The sequence below is a fragment of the Saimiri boliviensis genome, chromosome 5, assembly GCF_048565385.1.
Source record: "Saimiri boliviensis isolate mSaiBol1 chromosome 5, mSaiBol1.pri, whole genome shotgun sequence".
Taxonomy (NCBI): Eukaryota; Metazoa; Chordata; class Mammalia; order Primates; family Cebidae; genus Saimiri; species Saimiri boliviensis.
This window is the reverse complement of record NC_133453.1, coordinates 68,989,930-69,009,457: the sequence shown is the minus strand read 5'-3', so window position 1 is coordinate 69,009,457 and position 19,528 is coordinate 68,989,930. Positions and strand designations below refer to the sequence as shown.

At 38.7% G+C, this 19,528-nt stretch overlaps 1 protein-coding gene across 5 annotated transcripts in view; it reads left to right on the top strand.

Moving 5' to 3' along the window:
• The first annotated feature begins 309 nt into the window (after positions 1-309).
• ERICH2 (glutamate rich 2) overlaps positions 310-19,528 on the top strand; it is a 38,380-nt gene continuing 19,161 nt past the window's right edge. For 4 of the 5 annotated variants that reach the window (XR_012517726.1, XR_012517727.1, XR_012517725.1 and 1 more), the window contains exons 1-7: positions 563-1,071; positions 6,571-6,601; positions 6,804-6,852; positions 7,071-7,107; positions 9,208-9,303; positions 11,699-11,847; positions 14,414-14,601. Coding sequence is in view for 1 of the 5 variants with exons in the window: in XM_010331046.3 (XP_010329348.2) it covers positions 563-1,071; positions 6,571-6,601; positions 6,804-6,852; positions 7,071-7,107; positions 9,208-9,303; positions 11,699-11,847; positions 14,414-14,601 (1,059 nt within the window). In the remaining 4 variants the exon portion in view is untranslated. Of the gene's footprint in view, positions 1,072-6,570; positions 6,602-6,803; positions 6,853-7,070; positions 7,108-9,207; positions 9,304-11,698; positions 11,848-14,413; positions 14,602-19,528 lie in introns of all 5 variants that reach the window. The other variant, XM_010331046.3, reaches the window with a different exon arrangement.

Here is a 19,528-nt window from a genome sequence, read left to right as displayed (position 1 = left end):
GTACATATCCTCAGCGGGCACCAACCCCAGAGATTAAATAGGGAGAACACCAAAACGTGTCTACCATGTGAAAGCCGAATCCAGATTTGAGTCCAACAAACAGGCGTCCTTCAAAACACGTTGCCTAGCAACAAATTTATTCTAGTTACTTCCGGCATCCCAAGTGGAGAAAAAGAACCAATTCCTTCCTAGAAGCCAAGCTTGAGGGACCTTTAGAATTCTCTAACAGAAAAGCTCCCCACCCCCTTCTGTGACCCAAGCAGTTACTTAAGAACTAATACCTCCCATTGGCCGGAGTGGCCAAGCAGCAGCTCCGGCAAGCCGGGTCTCTGGTTCTAATCAGTTGAATCTGACTTCTGGGAAAACTGGCGTCCAGCGACTCCCCGGGGAGGCCCGTAGTCTTCTTGGGGCGACCTCAGGTTGGGGGACGAAGTCCTGGAGGGGACACTTGTTCATCCACAACCAGAGACATCTCTCCCAACTCAAGACTTCTTTTTACCACCCAAGTTTAAAACTCTGAGGCCACCCCGCCCCCTTCCCTCTCCCTCGCTTAGAATCAGGTATGGACGCCAACTTTCCAACCCTCTTTCCTTCTTCGGCGCTTCTGAAGGTAACCGGTGCGCGTGCGCACGTCCGTCCGAGAATGTGTGCGCCCAGTTTCCCGCGCCGCGGGACCCCCAGGACGGCGGGGCTGTCCTTCGGCGAGGCCGCCTGTCCCGCTCCGCCCCCGCGGGCCTGCTTCCCAGCCCCGCCCCGGGCCCTCTTCGCCCCGCCCGCTCCGTCCCGCGCTCTCCGCCGCCCTCCAGTTTCGGCCCGCCCCCTCCTCGCAGCTCCCTGGCTCCCCGGGCTGCCCCCACCCCCGCCCCCGCCCCCGCCACCTCCCCCGCCCTCGCCCCTCCCCTCCAGCCCCTACCCTCGGCTGCTGCCCGAGCTTCCTCCGCGCGCCGTGCAGTCTCCACGGCTACGCGGCGTCCCCAGCGCGGATTCCCGAGCCCCGCGCGAGCACCAGGTAGCTGGGCTGATTCTCGGTGTCTGCCCTTCGGATGGTCGGCTAGAGAGGGCTGCCAGCGGGTAAGACGCGCCGAGGCCACAGCGGGTCGCCCTCTCCCCAGCCCCCACAGCGGACCCCCCCAAGACCTGGCGCCCGAGACGGCGGACTGCTCTACCACTCCGCGTCAGGGCTCTGGGCCACGCGGCTGCCAGGCGCCGCCGGGAAGGGAGGATGCGCGCAGCGGGGGTGAGGAAGAGCTGTGCGTGTCTACGCGGGTGTGGAGATTACTGGGCGGTTCTGACAGCCGTGTCTACACCACCATGCTTTGACCTGCCGCTTCACACGCACCAACTCCTTTCCCCCAGATAACGAAGATGACCCGTCCCATCCCAGGGCTTCCCTCCCCCTCCGTCAGTCCTCACCCTTGCCCGGAATTCTTTTACTTATATTTGGAAAATTAGTTAAGACATCACTACTAGCTAGATAAAACTTAATCAGCCATAAAAATTTCGATGGAATTTGGACAAATACCTACTCCCGGGCCTTGTTCTAATCTTACGTAAAATGAGGGCTTCGGACAAGGAATCGCTTCCACAGTCCAGTCCTCAGCCTTCTATGAGATGATGAAATTGACTTAAAACTTCCAAAATGTTGATATTGTTGTGTTTTGAATAATCAAAACTATTCTACACTGAGCTCCTGTAGCCTTTTACACGTGGGATAATGATCAATTTATTGTTTGGCATAGGTGTATTGGCTGAATCTGTTTTTACCCCAAGAGAACCCCTGAAGTTTTTTGTTTTGTGTTTTGTTTTGTTTTATGAATCTGAAAAGGACTCTGGAACTATCTTTTAATATGTTTTATTTTCCTAAAAACCAAATGCAATGATCTCCAAATCCAACTTATTTTTTAATTTTTATTTTGTTTTTGTGAATTGAAATTGTTTTGGTTTTTGTCGTCTCTGGAAAACAGCAATTAACAACAGCATTCCTCTTTAAATGTTGAGTCTTCCAGAGCTGAAATTCCAGCATCTCTGAAGGTATTTCACTGCATCCATTCCAGAATTCCAGAGCTTTCTACCTACCCTCACCAGTTGAGCCACATCCTCAGTGTTTTCTCCCCTCTTTGCCCCATCCAGTTTCAGTTCTGCATTTCGAACTGGCTTCATTTGTGATAGTTCACCTTCAGGACTGGCCTCCCTAGGCTGTAAATATTAATAATTGTAATAGGAAGGGGCGTTATAGTAATTGTTCTAGCAGGATATGTATGAGTGCTACTATTATTATTCATTAGTAGCTATTATTTTAACCCTTGCAATAACTCTTTGAGGTAGGTAGTATTTTTATCCACACTTTACAGTTAAGAAACTGAATCAGAGAGGTTAAGGAATTTGCTCTAGATCACACAATTTGCTGGGATTTGAACATAGACAACCTGACTCCAAAGTCTGGACTCCTAGCACTATATTATGCTGTAGAGGAAAGATATAAAACTAATAATTAGTCACTTTAAAGAATGAATGTAAGTGATGATCTTTGAAACCATTTATATTCATATTTGAAGCTATACTGTAAAATATTGTCCCCGCATCATGTAATGTTTCCCCCACCCAGCTCCCTGAGGATAGAGGATAGTGCTTAATCAGCTGTCTTTCCTTCTCGCAAGATTAACAGGGCCTGAGCATGTAGCTATCTATTTATTCATTCTGCCTATTAGACTACAAGGTGGCTTATAAAAACCAATAGCACAAAACAGTGAAATAATTGCATATGTGGGATGAAGAAAAAACATGTAATTTCTTCCAATATTACAAGAGAAATCTAAAATAAAAGTTTCTGAAGTTTGAATTGTAAATGTTGGTAATTCATTTTATAAAAGGTTTTTATTGTTGTTGTTCCAAAATATGTGGAGTCCAAATAATACCCAGTGGGGAGGTTCAGAATCTTGTGGCCTCTGTTTGCATGACTTCAAAACTACAATTTCTAATCTTGTGGCTAATTTGTTAATCCTACAAAGGCAGTCTCGTCCCCAGGCAAGAAGAGGGTTTGCTTTGAGAAAGGGTGGTTATCATCTTTGTTTCAATGTTAACTGTAAACTAGTTTCTTCCCAAAGTTAGTTTGGCCTATGCCTAGTAATGAACAAGGGCAGCTAGAAAGTTAGAAGCAAGATGGAGTCAGTTAGGTCAGATCTCTGTTACTGTCATAATTTTCTTACTGTTACAATTTTTGCAAAGGCAATTTCACCTCTGTTGGTCCAGTTTTGCCCCCACTCCCTGCTGATTCTCCTTAAGTATCTCCAGCCCATGAGCCCAAAAGAAAGCATTTGATTGATCCTGGTAATCAGTATTCCTCAGTTTGGGCAGTATGGGAAATTACGCTGTAGCATCTTAGAGGCAAGCATTTGTTATAGTACTTTGAAGCTTGCTTGACGACATACATATGAGAAGTTAGTATCCATTTCACCTGTAAGATTCTGAACTTCTCAAACTAGAGTATCTTCATCTTTGTGTCCCCAGAGCTTAGCACAGTTCTATCTGACATGTAGTAGGTGCTCATCAAATGTCTGTTTTATTTTGTACTATTTGTTGTCTTTTTCTTTAACGACAGAGTCCCATTCTCTTGCCCAGGCTGGAATACAGTGGCACAATCATAGCTCACTGTAACCTCAAGCTCCTGGGCTCAAGCCATCCTCCCACTTCAGCCTCTTGAGTAAACGGGACTGTAGGCATACACCACCCTGCCTAGCTAATTAGTTTTTTATAGAGGCAGAGTTTTGCTATGTTGCCCAGGCTGGTGTCAACCTCCCATCCTCAAGCTATCCTCTGGCTTCGACCTCCCAAAGTGTTGGGATTACAGGTGTGAGCCAGGATACCTGACCCAAATATCTGTTTTAGATAGACATTGAATAGTGTATGAAAAGTTTGAACTGTCATGACTGTGTTGTTCCCATTGCCACAGGGACTGTTAAAAGATAGTGACTTGAGTGTTCTGAAATAGTCTGCTTCTTCCCTGGAGTCAGAACTGGGATGTGAATCTAGTCTCTTTTCCTCAAGAGCCCCATCTTTTGAGTGTTACTCTGTACTGCCTCCCAAGCAATTCAGTTTGAGATGAAATGGACATTTCCTAGCTAATGATAGGGCCAGACTAACTGAGCGTGGGTCTCCATCAAGGGCTGGGATGTGTTCATCCTACGTTTTCACCAGGTGAAAATGGTAGGAGAATTATATGCATGAACGTTTCATCTAGGTGAAAAGTAGAATGTTGCAATCCATGAAGTTCCTAGAGCTAAAAAGAAAAGGACTGCTCTAAATATAAAGGTGGGCCAGTGCGGTGGCTCACACCTGCAATTCCAGCACTTTGGGAGGTCCAGACGGGAGGATCACTTGAGGCCAGGAGTTCAAGACGAGCTTGGGCAACAAAGCATGACCCTGTCTCTTCAAAAATTAAAAAAAAAGTAGCTGGATGTGGTGGTACACACCTGTGGTCTCAGATATTCAGAAGGCTGAGGTGAGAGGATTGCTTGAACCAAGGTAAACAAGGCTGCAGTGAGCCATGATCACACCACCACACTCCAGCCTGGGTGATAGAGTGAGCCTCTGTCTCAAAATAATAATAATATTAATAAATATAAAGGTGATGCTCTGTGGAACATACAGGTACCCACAGGATTGTGGAAATCTGTGAAGTGAAAGTGTGTCTCAGGAGAGATCATGTTAGATTTCTTTTGTTAAGGCCTTGTTTAGTTTGTTATTGCTTTGTTTCCTCTTTGGAGCTTTACTGCCCTAGAGAATCAGTGGAAAATCATTTATCCTGGAGTTTGGTCTTCCTTAACTGTGTTTCCCCAAAATATACCGTGCTGTTCTGATAGACTTTAGTTCTCTGTGAACCTCTCCAAGAGAGCTAATCGAATTAACATATGTAATGTCTGGCTTTGTCAGAGTTCCCCAGAAAGCAAAGCCTGAGGTAGAAGTTTATGTACAGCTGCTTTATTTAGGAGCATAAGTCAATGTGAGGGAGTTGGATTTAAAAAAATAAAAACTTAATACGAAATAATGACACTTACCTTTTATTGTCCACAGTCTTGGCCCTGAAATTTGTATTCCAGAAATCCCTCAGTAGGTAACAATTATGACAATTTTTAAAATCTGGCTTGGGGCATGGGAACAAGTGTTAGAGGAGTGAGCAACATGGATTGTTACTTAGGAAAATTTTAAGTGTGGCCACTCCCATACTTGAAAAAAAAACTTGTTTATTTTTCTCTTAACAATGAGAATGAAATTTATCCAGTTGTATAAACAGCTACATTATAGGAAAATCAGTCCTGTGATCAGGTAACTTTGAAAGGTAAAAATTCATCGAGAAAACATTGTACCTTTATATTAATAAACACATGAGAACTTACAAGATAAGGATTGTATTTTAAAATCAAAGGTCATTTCTATATGTGTTGGTTTAATACTTTATTTAAAATATCACATATTGAACTGCTGTGGAAGAATTTTTTCTTGCTCTGGTCACATGTACTCTAAAAGGTGTTTTTTATTTATTTATTTATTTTTGGAGACAGAGTCTTTCTGTTGCCCAGGCTGGAGTGCAGTGGCGCAATCTCAGTTCACTGCAACCCCTGCCTCTGAGGTTCAAGCTATTCTCATGTCTCAGTCTCCCAAGTAGCTGGGATTATAGGTGCCTGCCCCCATGCCTGCCTAATTTTTGTATGTTTAGTAGAAATGGCGTTTCAGCATGTTGGTCAGGTTGGCCTCAAACTCCTGACCTCAGGTGATCCACCCGCCTAAGCCTCCCAAAATCCTGGGATTACAGGCATGAGGCACTGTGCCTGGCCTTAAAAGGTTTTTTTGTTTTTTGGGTTTTTTTCCGTGACACCAGTAAACTGAATGTGACAGATAGTTTATTTACATGTTGTGTTGTGTTGTGTTGAAGTAGGGAAGATAAATGGTGTAAACATGAGCAAAGATGACGATTTCTAGGGTCATTTCCATAGGAAAGCAGAGTTCTTAGCCAACTGTTGATTGTACAGTATTTAGATCTAGATTTAAAGTCCAAGTTACGCAAAACCAAAAAGATAACAGAGAATTAAAGGCTTATTTAATGCATCAATTTCTTAAATGCAAAATTATTCTTATAGCTCTTTTTATAAATAAACTCCAAGGTGAGATGGGAAGAAGAGGAAAACTTAGTTTCTTTTTCTTTTTTCAACTTTTGTTTTAGGTTTGGGGTATGTGTGAAGGTTGGTTACATAGGTAAATGTGTCATGAGGGTTTGTTGTACATATTATTTCATCACCCAGGTAGTAAGCTCAGTATGCCTTAGTTCTCTTTTGTGCTTGTCTACCATCCCTCCCCTTCCCCCCGGAAGGCTTAATTTCTCTAGATTTTTTAAAACTAAATTTCATAATCTAGAAAAATGAGGTTTTCCAGTTAAAATGGAAATAAAGCTGCTAAATACTAAAACAAAATACATGCTTAATACCTAACTGACAGACTGTGTTCTGTGTTCTATTTGTATTTTAAATCTATACAAGTGTTTAGAGACTTATGAAGAAAATATTTTGGTTTTTGCAGGAATTCTGTAGACAAGAGAGATGCCGTAAAGGTAAGGTGAGAGTATACAATTTTTAAGGATGTTTTGGGTCTGTTTTACTGTCAATTTATATACTTTTAAAATAATCAGCTTTAGTATAAAATTGCATTTATTCTAGATAATAGAAATGTTTACATAAAGGCTATTAGTCAATTATTTCAAATATCTGAGACTAAAATAATAATATTAGTTTTTATTTCTGCTTCTATTTTAGACAACAAAGAACAAACAGAATGGCAGATTGCTAATGTTTAATCCAAAGGGTAAATGATTTATTACTTTGAAAGAGTATGTTTAACCATTATTTTGTCCTAAATATTAAGAAGAATATTGGAATGTTGAGTGTCATTGAATGACTTAGCAATTAAATCCATTATAATTTTGCCTATCTTTTTAAAAATCCTAAATATTTGCCATTTAGCAATCTATGTTAGGGACATCACTGTTAATAAAATGCTGAGGGTGTTTTTTTCTCTTTCAGAAAAAGTGATGATTGAATCAAATGAAGCAATGTCAGAGTAAGAAGATGTCTTTGTGCAGCTGATCTCTCCCGTGCCTTTTAAGCAATTAGAACTAGATAATGCAGCCATTTGTCACCCAATTAAATTTGAAAGGCCAGAAATGCATGGATTAGCCCTTCAGCTTTTGCTTCAGTCAAAGCAATTGTTACTTAGATAGAAGAACAGTTAAAATGAAAAATGAATTTTGATAAAAATGTAGAAGTATAGATAATATTCACTTCTGCCTTAAACACCCTGTACTCTATATTTTATTTGTATCATAATTTTCATTGCTCATTCCTATTTCCCTTTGATACTTATTGTTTCAGAATATTTCTTGAATCGAATATTTACTTTAAAATTAAATTATTTACTATAACATGAATTGTTACTACCCAATAAAGAAAATAATTACCTCAACTAGTTAAAGAAACTGGTGTTAAAAAAATTACACTACATCATTTCCAGCCTTTGGCTAAGATCAAGTGTAAAAAAAAACCTCACAGTACAGTATCAATTTAGTAACGAAATTTTAAGTATCTGCTCTGTTCAAGGCTCTGATTCTGATAATCTATTAAAGCCTTTCCTGTAATCATCTTCTACCTTCTGAAAAAAAATTCTGTATTTGTTCTTTGAAAAACTAATTTGCTGGGGATTACCAGCAAATTAGTAGGTGCCATTCTGGTGGGATTCTTCTATTCAAATTCGTATTGTTTTGGTTTATTCTAAATATTATTGGCTGGGAAAAATTCTGCCTTAGGCAACATATATTTTAATTTTCACATTGTCAAAACTAAAAATATCTACCTTTGCTTTTGTTATAAATTATATATATATATTACATATTGTATAATGTTTTTATATTAAAGAGAAAGTAATGTATAGCAAATCAGTGACACAGAACCTATATTTATTTTAATTTAAAATTACAACCAACCAGAAAAAAGCCTTGCTACATATAGTAATCTACATGTAATTTTATATGTGTCGCAGTACATTGTTGAAAATATTTATATAATCTAAAAAATGTTTAGTTGTCTTTGAGGGAAATTTGAAATATAACTTTCAGTAATAGTAATAGAAGTTACTAGATCATGGATGAAAAGAAATTACTGTTGTATCCATGAGCCCCAGTGTCCTTTGACCGGTGAGCAGTGTTGGAAGTACAGCAAGGGGTGTTCCACCTCCTGAGGTAGTTAAACCCCAGGGATAAATCAAATGCAGCCTAGCCCAAAAGAGAAAAGCAGAGTGGCTACTTGTTCTCTTGATCGCAGTCATGATTGCATCTGCCTCTCAAACTGCTTGCAAGGTCAAAATGATCATGTTCCCTTTAATTTGCTTGCAGGGAAGGACAAGGGTGGATATTGTAGTCAGTAAGCTTCAAAGGTGTGTCATTTTGTCAGCTCAGGTACTTTACCCAGAGCTGAAGGTAAAAAGAACAGTCCTAGAGAAAAATGATCAAGTAGGAGAAAAAAAAAAAAAAAAAAAAACCGTGGGGGACCTTTGCATGGGAAGAGCGTGACTGACCTCCAAAGCTGATGAATTTTTCCAGCATAGCTTCTGTTCCACTCCACCCTGCTGCTGGCTTCATAGTCCGACTGGCAAGTGAGACTTGCCAAAAGATTTCATTTAGGTTGCGTTAGGGAAAACTAAAAGTTTTTTCTGTTCTCAAATTCTTTGCTTTAGTTTTTGGGTTTTTCACTCCAGTCCCAGCCACAAGAAGTATGTGGACTCCATAAACCAGGAGTTTCAAACTTCTGGGCACACAAATCCCACATTTAACATTTTCTTTTTCCTTAGAAATCCTGTGTGGGAAAGATTTTGTCTACCCAGCAAATTGCTTTTCATTAACAAACTATTTTCAGCAGTAGAAATAAAATATGTATTTAATGCTGGATAAAGTTTTTTAGATTTTGGACCTTACTTGATTGATTGGTCAAGCTTTCAAGCATAAAGATTGAGAGGGAAATGGCTGAAGCAAATCCACAGCACTCAACACTGACTGAGGTTGAAGAAAATTGTATCTGTATCTGTAGGCCTTTTCTTACATGATCTTATGTTTTATCACCTTTTCTAAAATGAATAATGAGCTATCTTTTCCCCATTGTATACCTCAAGTAAATGCCTTTTTGGACGCAGACCAAGATTGAGAACCAAACTTAATGCCTCACCAACGCAGGTCTCTCCAAGTGTAGCTAAGACATTCGCAGAAAAGTAAGTTTTAATTAATTTTGTTTTTAGGCCCATGTTTGATGATTTTATGACAAAATTGAAAATAGACATCTCCTGAAAAATTATTAGTTTCAGTAGAAGTTTTGGGACACTTCCTAAAGATGCCCAGCACTTTAAGGAAAAAATTCGAAAACTTAGGTTATCTGCCCTCTGCCATAAATATGTTCCAGTGGAATATCTAACCTAATAAACTGTCATGTAAGTACTAAATTAAGTACTTTTGCATTTCCAAAGGACATTATTACATAAAATAAAATTTTAAATCTTTCTTCAGTTGTACTTAAGAAAAACAGATCTTTTAGAGCATTCTATTTATCTGTTTTTCTTAAATAGTTAGAGGCCTTATTATCATAAATCACTTTCCCAAATAGAAGTCAGTAGATTTTAGGTGAAGAGAAGATTGACCTTTGGGCCTCTGATTATTTGAAATTATGCAAGAAAGACCATAGAAAGTGAACAGAAAAGGAATTTATATCTTACTGTTAAAATCAGGATTTGGCCGGGTGTGGTGGCTCACGCCTGTAATCTCAGCATGTTGGCAGACCAAGGCAGGCAGATCACCTGAAGTCAGGAATTCCAGACTAGCCTGACCAACATTGAGAAACCTCGTCTGTTACTAAAAATACAAAATTAGCCGGGCGTGGTGGCACAGGCCTGTAATCCCAGCTACTCGGGAGGCTGAGGCAAGAGAATCGCTTGAACCTGGGAGGAGGAGGTTGTGGTGAGCTGAGATGTTACCACTGCACTCCAGCCTGGGCAGCAAGAGCAAAACTCCATCTCAAAAATAAAAAATAAAAATCAGAATTATATCATCTCTCACAGTTATTTTTTGACATGTTCACTGCTTCCAAATAGTAATATTCCATTTATCTTCAGGTCACAGAATATGTTGGCTGCCTCCATGTGTGTTTCATTAAAATTACTATAGACATTTCCAGTTATTCAAATACCTAGAACTATACTAGCTAAATTTCCTCTTTTAAGGATGTAATTTAGTGAATATGTAAGTACCACATTTCATTCTAAAACACATATTTTTCATATTTTAACATCTCTTACAATCAATGTCATCTTACACTTATGTTTGGCAATATTTTTTTCTTTTTTAGTGTACATGAAACAATGGTATGTTTTATAATAAATAGATGGTATATTAGACTGAATGAAATACTATAATTCAGGGAAGAAAAAAGACATCAAAGCCCTTTTATGTAGATCAGCTCTGAGAGCATATGAATTTTAGTAATCACTGGTTTGGTGACCTTTTATGTAATAGGAGTCTTTACAATCAGGAGATGGGAACAAAAAAAAAGAGAGAGAAAAAAAAATAGGAGTCTCACAATCCTGGAAACTGAGTATCTCAGTGATTCTGAAACTTTTCATATGTAGAGTTTCTTCTTGGATGCTTCGTTTCACAATTGGAAGATTGAGCGGGGCAGAGGCAGAATAAATGTAAATCATCTTTGCTGTGCGTTTTTCATTTCCAGAGAAGGGTTTTGCTGTAGCCACATATACTGGGGGAGTAAAGATTCCATTCTCATAGTATTAAGGATCTAACAAGCTGGTCAACCTGTTTGCTAAATCAGTGCAGAAGACCACTAACTTAACTACTAATGTTCTGGATTCACATTTCCATGAAGGAAAAAAACAGAGCCCCTGTAACATTAGGGAACAAATAATACTTTACATCTTTTCATATATTTCCATGCAAACTAGAAGGTGAATTTTAAACATTGTATGAAGGAGACAAATTGAAAGATTCTTGATATCTCAAAAAAAGAGACGGGTTGTTGTTTTTTCCAACAAGCATAGGTGCCTGTCTTTGTGAACAGAGGGCACCCCATTAAGAATTCCTGGTTCCTATGTGATATTTATTAAGATGAAGCTTCAAGTTTAAAGATTAAAAGGGAGAGTTAGCCCATTTTTAGTTAAGCTACTTAATGAAAGAGGCTGTTTTATAATATGACCAAGGGCTAATATTAGTGTTGGAATCTGCATAAGTGTAGCATTTAGCAGTTACAAAAATTGATTTATAAACTTCAAAACTCCAGGCTAATTTTCTTAGCTTTATTCCATCATATGACTGTGATGTACCAAAGACATTTCTATAGCTGATTATTTAAATGCTCTGTTTAAAGAACTCTGAAAAGAGTCTAAGAATTGTTATACAATAACAATGCCAGTCAGCAATAGAATTTTAATCATCAGTAAAATACTTTGTAATGCTTTTCCATAAAGAAGATACTACATTTTACCTATTTAGTTTATTGTTGGCATATTATATTGTATGTTTGTATTAAATATATTGTGTATTTAAAGCATTGAACAGAATTATGAACTAAGAAAATGTTTTTTCACTGTCTACTTTAACATATAGGAAGGAAGTCCCTTCTAAGAATATTGAAAATAAAGTCTCTTTAAAGAATACTGAAAATAGAGTATCTTCAAGGGGTATTGAAAGTAAAGATGTCTTAACAAATCTGCAGTCTGACCTACAGCCATCTTCCTGCTTAAAAGAAAGCACAGGTAATAACGTTTGTTTCATTGAATTAACTAACTATGGCTTCTGATTGAACTCTCCTTTTCCACCACCTTTGGAAGCTGACAATTCTGTAGGTCTGGGGCAGGTCATGAGACTCAGTGGTATTTCAAAGCCATGTTCTGGGTGATTCTTATATTCAGTCAGGTATGAGATCCATGGACATATATTACATAAGATGATAATTACAGAGTATTAAATCCTAGAATGAATTAAAATACCTTTGAAAGCATTAACACGCTCCATTCATTTAACAACAGTTGAAAGCCAGAGTGCTAGGTACTAGTTTGGATACAACAGTTGACAAAATATGGAAAGTCCTTGCCCTTGTGAAGTTTACATTCTAGTAGAAGACAGATAGCTGACTATTGAAAATAAATAACAGGCCAGGTACAGTGGCTCATGCCTGTCAATCTCAGCACTTTGGGAGACCAAAGCAAGAGGATCAGCCCAGGTAGAGCCCTAAAGTTTGAGACCAGACTGGGCAACATCGCAAGACCCCATCTTTACAAAAAACTTTAAAATTAAAAAAAATTGCCAGGCATGCTAGTATACACTTGTAGTCCTAGCTACCAGGAAGGCAGGAGGATTGCTTGAAACCAGGAGTTCAGGGCTGCAGTGATTATGATCACGTTTCTGTACTTCAGCCTAGGTGGGTGACAGAGCAAGACCCTGTCTCAAAAAGAAGTTTAAAAAATTTTTTAAATAAAAATAACAACAGGCTGATGCATAGATAGTAAGTTATCCAAATTGATTGTTCATAGTCAGCTACAGAATTTACTGTTTTCCTCTTTTTCCCTTTCTCACTACTGGACTTGACTAGTCTTAAAAAACAAAAACAAAACAAAACAAAACAAAAAACAGTTAAGAACACAAACACTGTAATCCTAGCACTTTGGGAGGCCAAGGCAGGTGGATCACTTGAGGCCAGGAGTTTGAGACCAGCCTGGCCAACATGATGAAACCCCGTCTCTACTAAAAATACAAAAATTAGCCAGGCATGGTGGCAAGCACCTGTAATCACAGCTACTCTGGAGGCTAAGGCATGAGACTTGCTTGAACCTGGGAAGCAGAGGCTGCAGTGAGCCAAGATCACATCGCTGAACTCTAGCATGGGTGACAGAGCAAGACCTTGTCTCCAAAAAATAAATAAATAAATAAATATAAATAAAAATCCCAAACAAATAAGCAAGGTAACTACAGGTTGTGTTAGGTGCCATAATGTAAATAAACAGCTCCTGGGAAGAGGATTGCTTTAGATCTCGGGATCAGGAAGCTTCTCTTCTGATGCTAAATGTTTGTGAAGTGAATGAGATAGTTCCTGTGACATCACAAAGTGCCCCTAATTCCTCATTATGACCTCCCTTGGTGACATCAGTGTGTTGAGTCAGTGCACAGGCTGGGTGTACACTGGACCATCAGGGTGGTTTTGAGCAGATGGAGACTGTAAATGAACCAGAAACAGGTAGATGGATGGCCTGAATATCACAACCATCACACTCTTGGGAGAACTTGTTATTCCTTTTCAGGATAGCGCTTTGGGTTTAGAGTCAGGAGTTTGTTGTAGATTCATAAGTTTTAACCTTTTTTTTTTTTTTTTTTTTTTTGATCTGTGTTTTCTTAACATTGTCTTCTATGGCACTCTCCTAGATTTCCTCATTTTCTTCTTTCTACCACAAGTGTGTATATATTATTTAGAGTAGCATATAGCCACCTTTCCATCAAAGAAGACATCTCAGAGACTTCCTAGGCACTCAGAATCATACAAGAAGGGGTGGGTGTAACAAGTTCAGTTTCAAACCGTGAAAGACTTCCACAAAGCTGAAGGAGCCAGGAGGCTCACTCAGTAGTATTTCCCCAGGAGATGATTTAAACTTACTTTAATTGAAGTATATTTATTTTATATTACTAAAAATAATGCAAGACATAATTAAGAATATGGACTCTGGTCGGGCGCAGTGGCTCACACCTGTAATCCCAGTACTTTAGGAGGCCAGGGTGGGTGGATCATGACGTCAAGAGGTCAAGACCATCCTGGCCAACATGGCGAAATCCCGTCCCTACTAAAAATAAATTAGCTGGACTTGGTGTCACATGCCTGTAGTCCCAGCTAATCTAGAGGCTGAGGCATGAGAATTGCTTAAACCTAGGAGGTGGAGGTTGTAGTGAGCCGAGATCCCGCCACTACACTCTAACCTGGTGACTGAACGAGACTCTGTCTCAAAAAAAAAAAGAATATGGACTCTAGGGCCAAACTGACTCACAGATCTACCACTTAATTAGCTGTGTGAAGTTGAAGTTGCCAGTATATTTAACCTCTCTGTCCCTCAGTTTCCTCACCTATAAATGGGAATAAAAATAATACATAACCTCATTGATATTGAGAGATTTAAATTGAGTTAAAATAATGTAGTGTTCCAAATACAAGTTTGTTATGATAATTATGTTACTTTTATGAATGTATCAGTTTAATGAATGGTAATAGGATCTGGCAAAATTTGATTTGCAAACTTTCCAATGTTTATTGACTAAATTAGGTATATTCCCTTTTAGGTGAAGTGAGCAAAGATGCAGTCATTGTAAAGCAGGAGAAAAATAATGAATATTCCCTTCAGGATATTGATGATAAGTTGTCAGAATCAGCAGAGAATGATGGTGAAGATGATACCAGTGATGAAGATAATGATGAAGACAGCAACCCTAAAAAGAATACTCAGGCCCCACTAGAGTTAATGGCAGAAGTAAGTTTTACTTGTGCATATAATTTAAGAAACTTAAAAATACTAAAATAACTAAAGATCGAAGATTTCAAATCACTACTGTGAGAGCTAAAAAAGTGACTCTCCTGGAGGCAGAACACAGGATGGTGGTTGCCAGGGGGTGGACGGGAAGAAGCTAGAGATAGAAGTCAGCTAAGGGGTACAGAAGTACAGTTAGACGGAAGGAATAAATTATAGTATTCAGTAGCATAGTAGGGAAATTATAGTTAGCAGTAGTTTATTGTATGCTTTGTAATAACCAGAAGAGAAAATTTGTAATATTCCCAACACAAAGAACAGATAAATGTTTGAGATGATGGATAATCCAATTACCTTGATTTGATCATTACCCATTGTATGCAAGTATCAAACATGTACCCCCAAAATGTATATAATATATATCAATTAAAAAATAAACATTTTTTAAAATTAATAAAAAGATCCTTGTCCACACACAGATGCTTGCCTGGCTACTCATCTCTCTTACTATTTTCACCAGGTTAGAGGTAAAAGAATATTCTGGAAGGACATGCAGTATTTTTGGTAAGGCTGAGGCAGGAGTAAGGAAGTTTTGGTATAAAACTCTTCAAGGACTGCTTTAAGGAAAGCTTTCTATATACCCAGCACTATGCTAGTTGCTGGGTATATAGAAATAAATAAGAGAAGGTGTGATGGCTCATGCCTATAATTCCAGCACTTTGGGAGATTAAGGCAGGTGGATCACTTGAGGTCGGGAGTTCAAGACCAGCCTGACCAACATGGAGAAATCCATCTCTACTAAAAATACAAAAAAATTACCCAGGCACAGTGGTGCATGCCTGTAATCCTAGCTACTCGGGAGGCTAAGGCAGGAGAATCGCTTGGACCCAGGAGGCAGAGGTTGCAGTGAGCCAAGATTGCCCCATTGCACTCCAGCATGGGCAATAAGAGTGAAATTCCATCTCTAAATAAATAAATAAGAGAGACATGTCTTTGCCCTTGATAACAGGCACATATATAAATAATTACAGTAAGATTAAATGTATGCTAGTAATAAAAATATTTATTAAGTTTTCTGGGAATAGGGAGGATTAAGGGACTAATTGAGAAAATGAGGAGGAGCAAGGAATAAAAGGAGGATTTTTAGAGGAAGAGACACTAATGGAATCTTAGAAACTTGAAGGAAGAGGCAAGTATAGGAATTCATCTGTTAAAACAAGATAAGGCAGTACTGGCATCGGAAAAGGCACATATGAAGGCATTGAAGCCTGAAACATCACACTCAAAAAGTATACATACAGATTTACTGACAATTCTATGGAGAACAAAACAATTTTACCTCACTTGTTGTGATATCACACTGTACCTTTAATTATTATATACAACTTCATGTATGTTGTGTAATTGGACACTAATTTCTTTCCCATCCTTTGTATTATTTTGTCATACATTTACTTCTATTAATACATATGTTATAAGCCCCTTAATACTTTATTATTTTAAATGGTTAATTCTCTTTTAAAGAGATTTTAAAATCTCTCTTAAAATGTCTTTTTTATCTACCTACATATATTCAACTGCTGGTGTTCTTCATAGCTTTGTGTAGATCCAAATTTCTACCTGATACCATTTTCCCTTTACCCCAAAAGCTTCCTTTAGTATTTCTTATAATGCAGTTCTACTGGCAATAAATTCTCTCCGCTTTTTTTTTTTTTTTTTTTTGTCTGAAAAGGTCTTAATTTCACTTTCATTTAAAACAAATATTTAGTTAGAGAATTCTAGATTGCCAAGTTTTTTTAGTGCTTTGAAAGGTTGCTTCATTGTCTTATAGCTTGCATAGTTTCAGAAGATAATCCTGCTGTTCTTATTATTCATCTGTATATAATATGTCTTTTAAAATTTTTTACTTCCATATTACTTTATTTCACAATTTGATTATAACATGCCTAGGTATGGTTTTCCTCATATTTCTTTGGCTCATTAAGATTCTTGGATCGGTGAGTTTATAGTCTTCATCAGCTTTGGAAAATGTTCAGTTATTAATTCTTCAAATATTTTTTTCTGACCTCTGCTCCTCCTCTCTCCATCTAAGGTGCAATTGTTAAATGCTGAACCACCCGGTATTGTTCCAGGAGTCACCGATATTCCATTTAAATTTTTTTCAGTTTTTTTTTTCCATATGTTTTATTTTAGATAATGTCTATTGCTATGTCTTCAAGTTCATAATCTTTTCTTTGCATTTATAATCTGTTGTGAATCCCATCCTGCATTATATATTTGTTGCATTTCAGATACTAATCATCTCCAGAAGTGCTATTTAGATATTTTTATACCTATTATTTCATCATCATGTTCATATTTACCTCTTTTATGAGCATATGGCATATATTTGTAATAGCTGTTTTAACATGGCTACCTGATATTCTATCATCTTGGTTAATTCTAGGTCAGTTTCTACTGATTGTTTTCTCCTGCTTATGGGTCTTATTTTCCTGCTTCTTTGCATGCCTGTTTTTTGTTTGTTTGTTTGAACAGTTGGGGTCTTGCTTTGCCAGGTCTGGAGTGCAGTGACTACTCACAGGCATGATCATGATACACTACACCCTCAAACTCCTGGGCTCAAGCAATCCTCCTGCCTCAGCCTCCCGAACAGCTGAGACTGCAGTTGCACCCCACCACACCTGGTACCTGCCCATTATTTATCCAGTCGCAAACATTGTAAATTTTATGTTTTGGGGTACAAACTTTTGTTATTTTTCTGTAAATATTGGTGGACTTCTGTAAGTATTTGTTCTGGGGCACAGTTAAGATGCTTGGAAGTAGGTATTTCTTTTGACCCTTGCTTTTAAGCTTTGTTAGGGAGCCTCCAGGGCAGCCTTTATGTAGTGTAGGGACAGTACTAAGGCAGCGCCCTTGTGAGGATTTTCCCCAATGCTCTGCATGTTAAGAGGACCTTCCACTCTGGCTGGTAAGAACTTGAGCTGCTCTCCAGTCTGTCTGATAGCCAGTGATTATTCCACCTACTCATTCTAGTGATTCTTTCTCCGGGCTCAGATGCTTTATTCACACTCACATGCAGATCATTACCAGCCAAAGACTCAAAGAGAGACCTCTGCAGATGGCTGGAGCCCTCTGCTTTTGTGAAACTCCTTCCTCTTCTGAAAATTATAGCCACCTTGGCTACAATCTCTGCAGCCTAAACTATGTTATTTTAACACAGAGAAATCCCTGGTTTTTGTTTAGATTCTTCCTCATGCTGGTCCCTAGAAACAGGCTACAAGCGGTAAGCTAAGGCAATCCTAGGACCTACTTTATTTTCTTTCTCTCAGAAACGTGGCTGTCCTGTGATGTCTGTTGTCCCATATCTGAAAACCGTTGTTTCATATATTTTTGTCCAATTTTATGGTTGTTTAAGGAAGGACAATAAGTCTGCTCTCTGTTACTCCATCATGGCCAAAAGCCGCAATTAGATTTTCAGCACACACACACAAAATGCTTATGTACTTCTCTTCTTAGATAACTTAATCCAATTGCTAGCCATGGAATCATATAGGGAAATCAGTCATATTATATTTACTATATTTCCTTCCTAGAATAAAGCATATAGAAGAAATTTTGAAGCCTCCTTAATAATATAAGGTGCTTTTAAGAAGAAGAAAAAATGATGCCAAATATTAGAAAGACTTCACTTAGTCTTCCTTTTGACTAGACACCCAAATATTCATGAATTATAGAGCATTCAAAGACCCTATCTACCATAATCAAACTCTCTGGAGTTGCTTGTTTTCTCTTTTTTTCTTTCTTTTTCAACATCTAATTATAAAAGTAATCCATTAATTCATTTTCATGTAAAAATTCAGATAATATGAGATTGCTTACTTTCATATCTTATGTTGTACAGTGCATAAGATCTTCTCACAATGTGTCCCTTTTTAGTTGCTCCAACTTTATTTAGAGACGGAGTCTCACTGTGTTGCCCAGGCTGGAGTGCCATGGTGCAGTCTCAGCTCACTGCAACCTCCCCTCCCAGGTTCAAGCAATTCTCCTGCCTCAGCCTCCCAAGTAGCTGGAATTAGCAGGCACATGCCACCGGGTCCAGCTGATTTTTGTGTTTTTAGTAGAGACGGTGTTTCACCATATTGGTCAGACTAGTCTCGAACTCCTGACCTCATGATCCGCCTGCCTCAGCCTCCCAAAGTGCTGGGATTACAGGCATGAGCCACCGTGCCCGGCATAGATACATACTTCTGACTAAAACATTTGAAATTAGTTGTAGACACCATGAAACTTCACCCATAAATACTCGAGCATGGATCTTCAAAGTTCATTCTTTAGTGTAACACTAGATCCTTATCACAACTAAGAAAATTAGTAATAATTCTGTAATATCATATAATATTCCACCAAATTTAGATTTCCAAATTTATCTTTAAAATGGCTTTTCTAGCTGGATTTTTTTTTCCAGTCAGATTTCATCGGTGTTTATGCTGTTTAGTTAGCTGTTAAGCATGTCTTTATTTTGAATGTCCCAAGTAATTTTTTTTTTTTTTTTTTTTTTTTGAGACGGAGTTTCGCTCTTGTTACCCAGGCTGGAGTGCAATGGCGTGATCTCAGCTCACCGCAACCTCCACCTCCTGTGTTCAGGCAATTCTCCTGCCTCCGCCTCCTGAATAGCTGGGATTACAGGCACGCGCCACCATGCCCAGCTGATTTTTTGTATTTTTAGTAGAGACGGGGTTTCACCATGTGGACCAGGATGGTCTCGATCTCTTGACCTCGTGATCCACCCGCCTCAGCCTCCCAAAGTGCTGGGATTACAGGCTGAGCCACCGCGCCCAGCCCGTCCCAAGTAATTTTTTAAACCTGTCTTCAGCTTAATTTTGGAGTGTTAGATAATTCACAAGGGCTTTGGCAAAACATTCATTGCAAG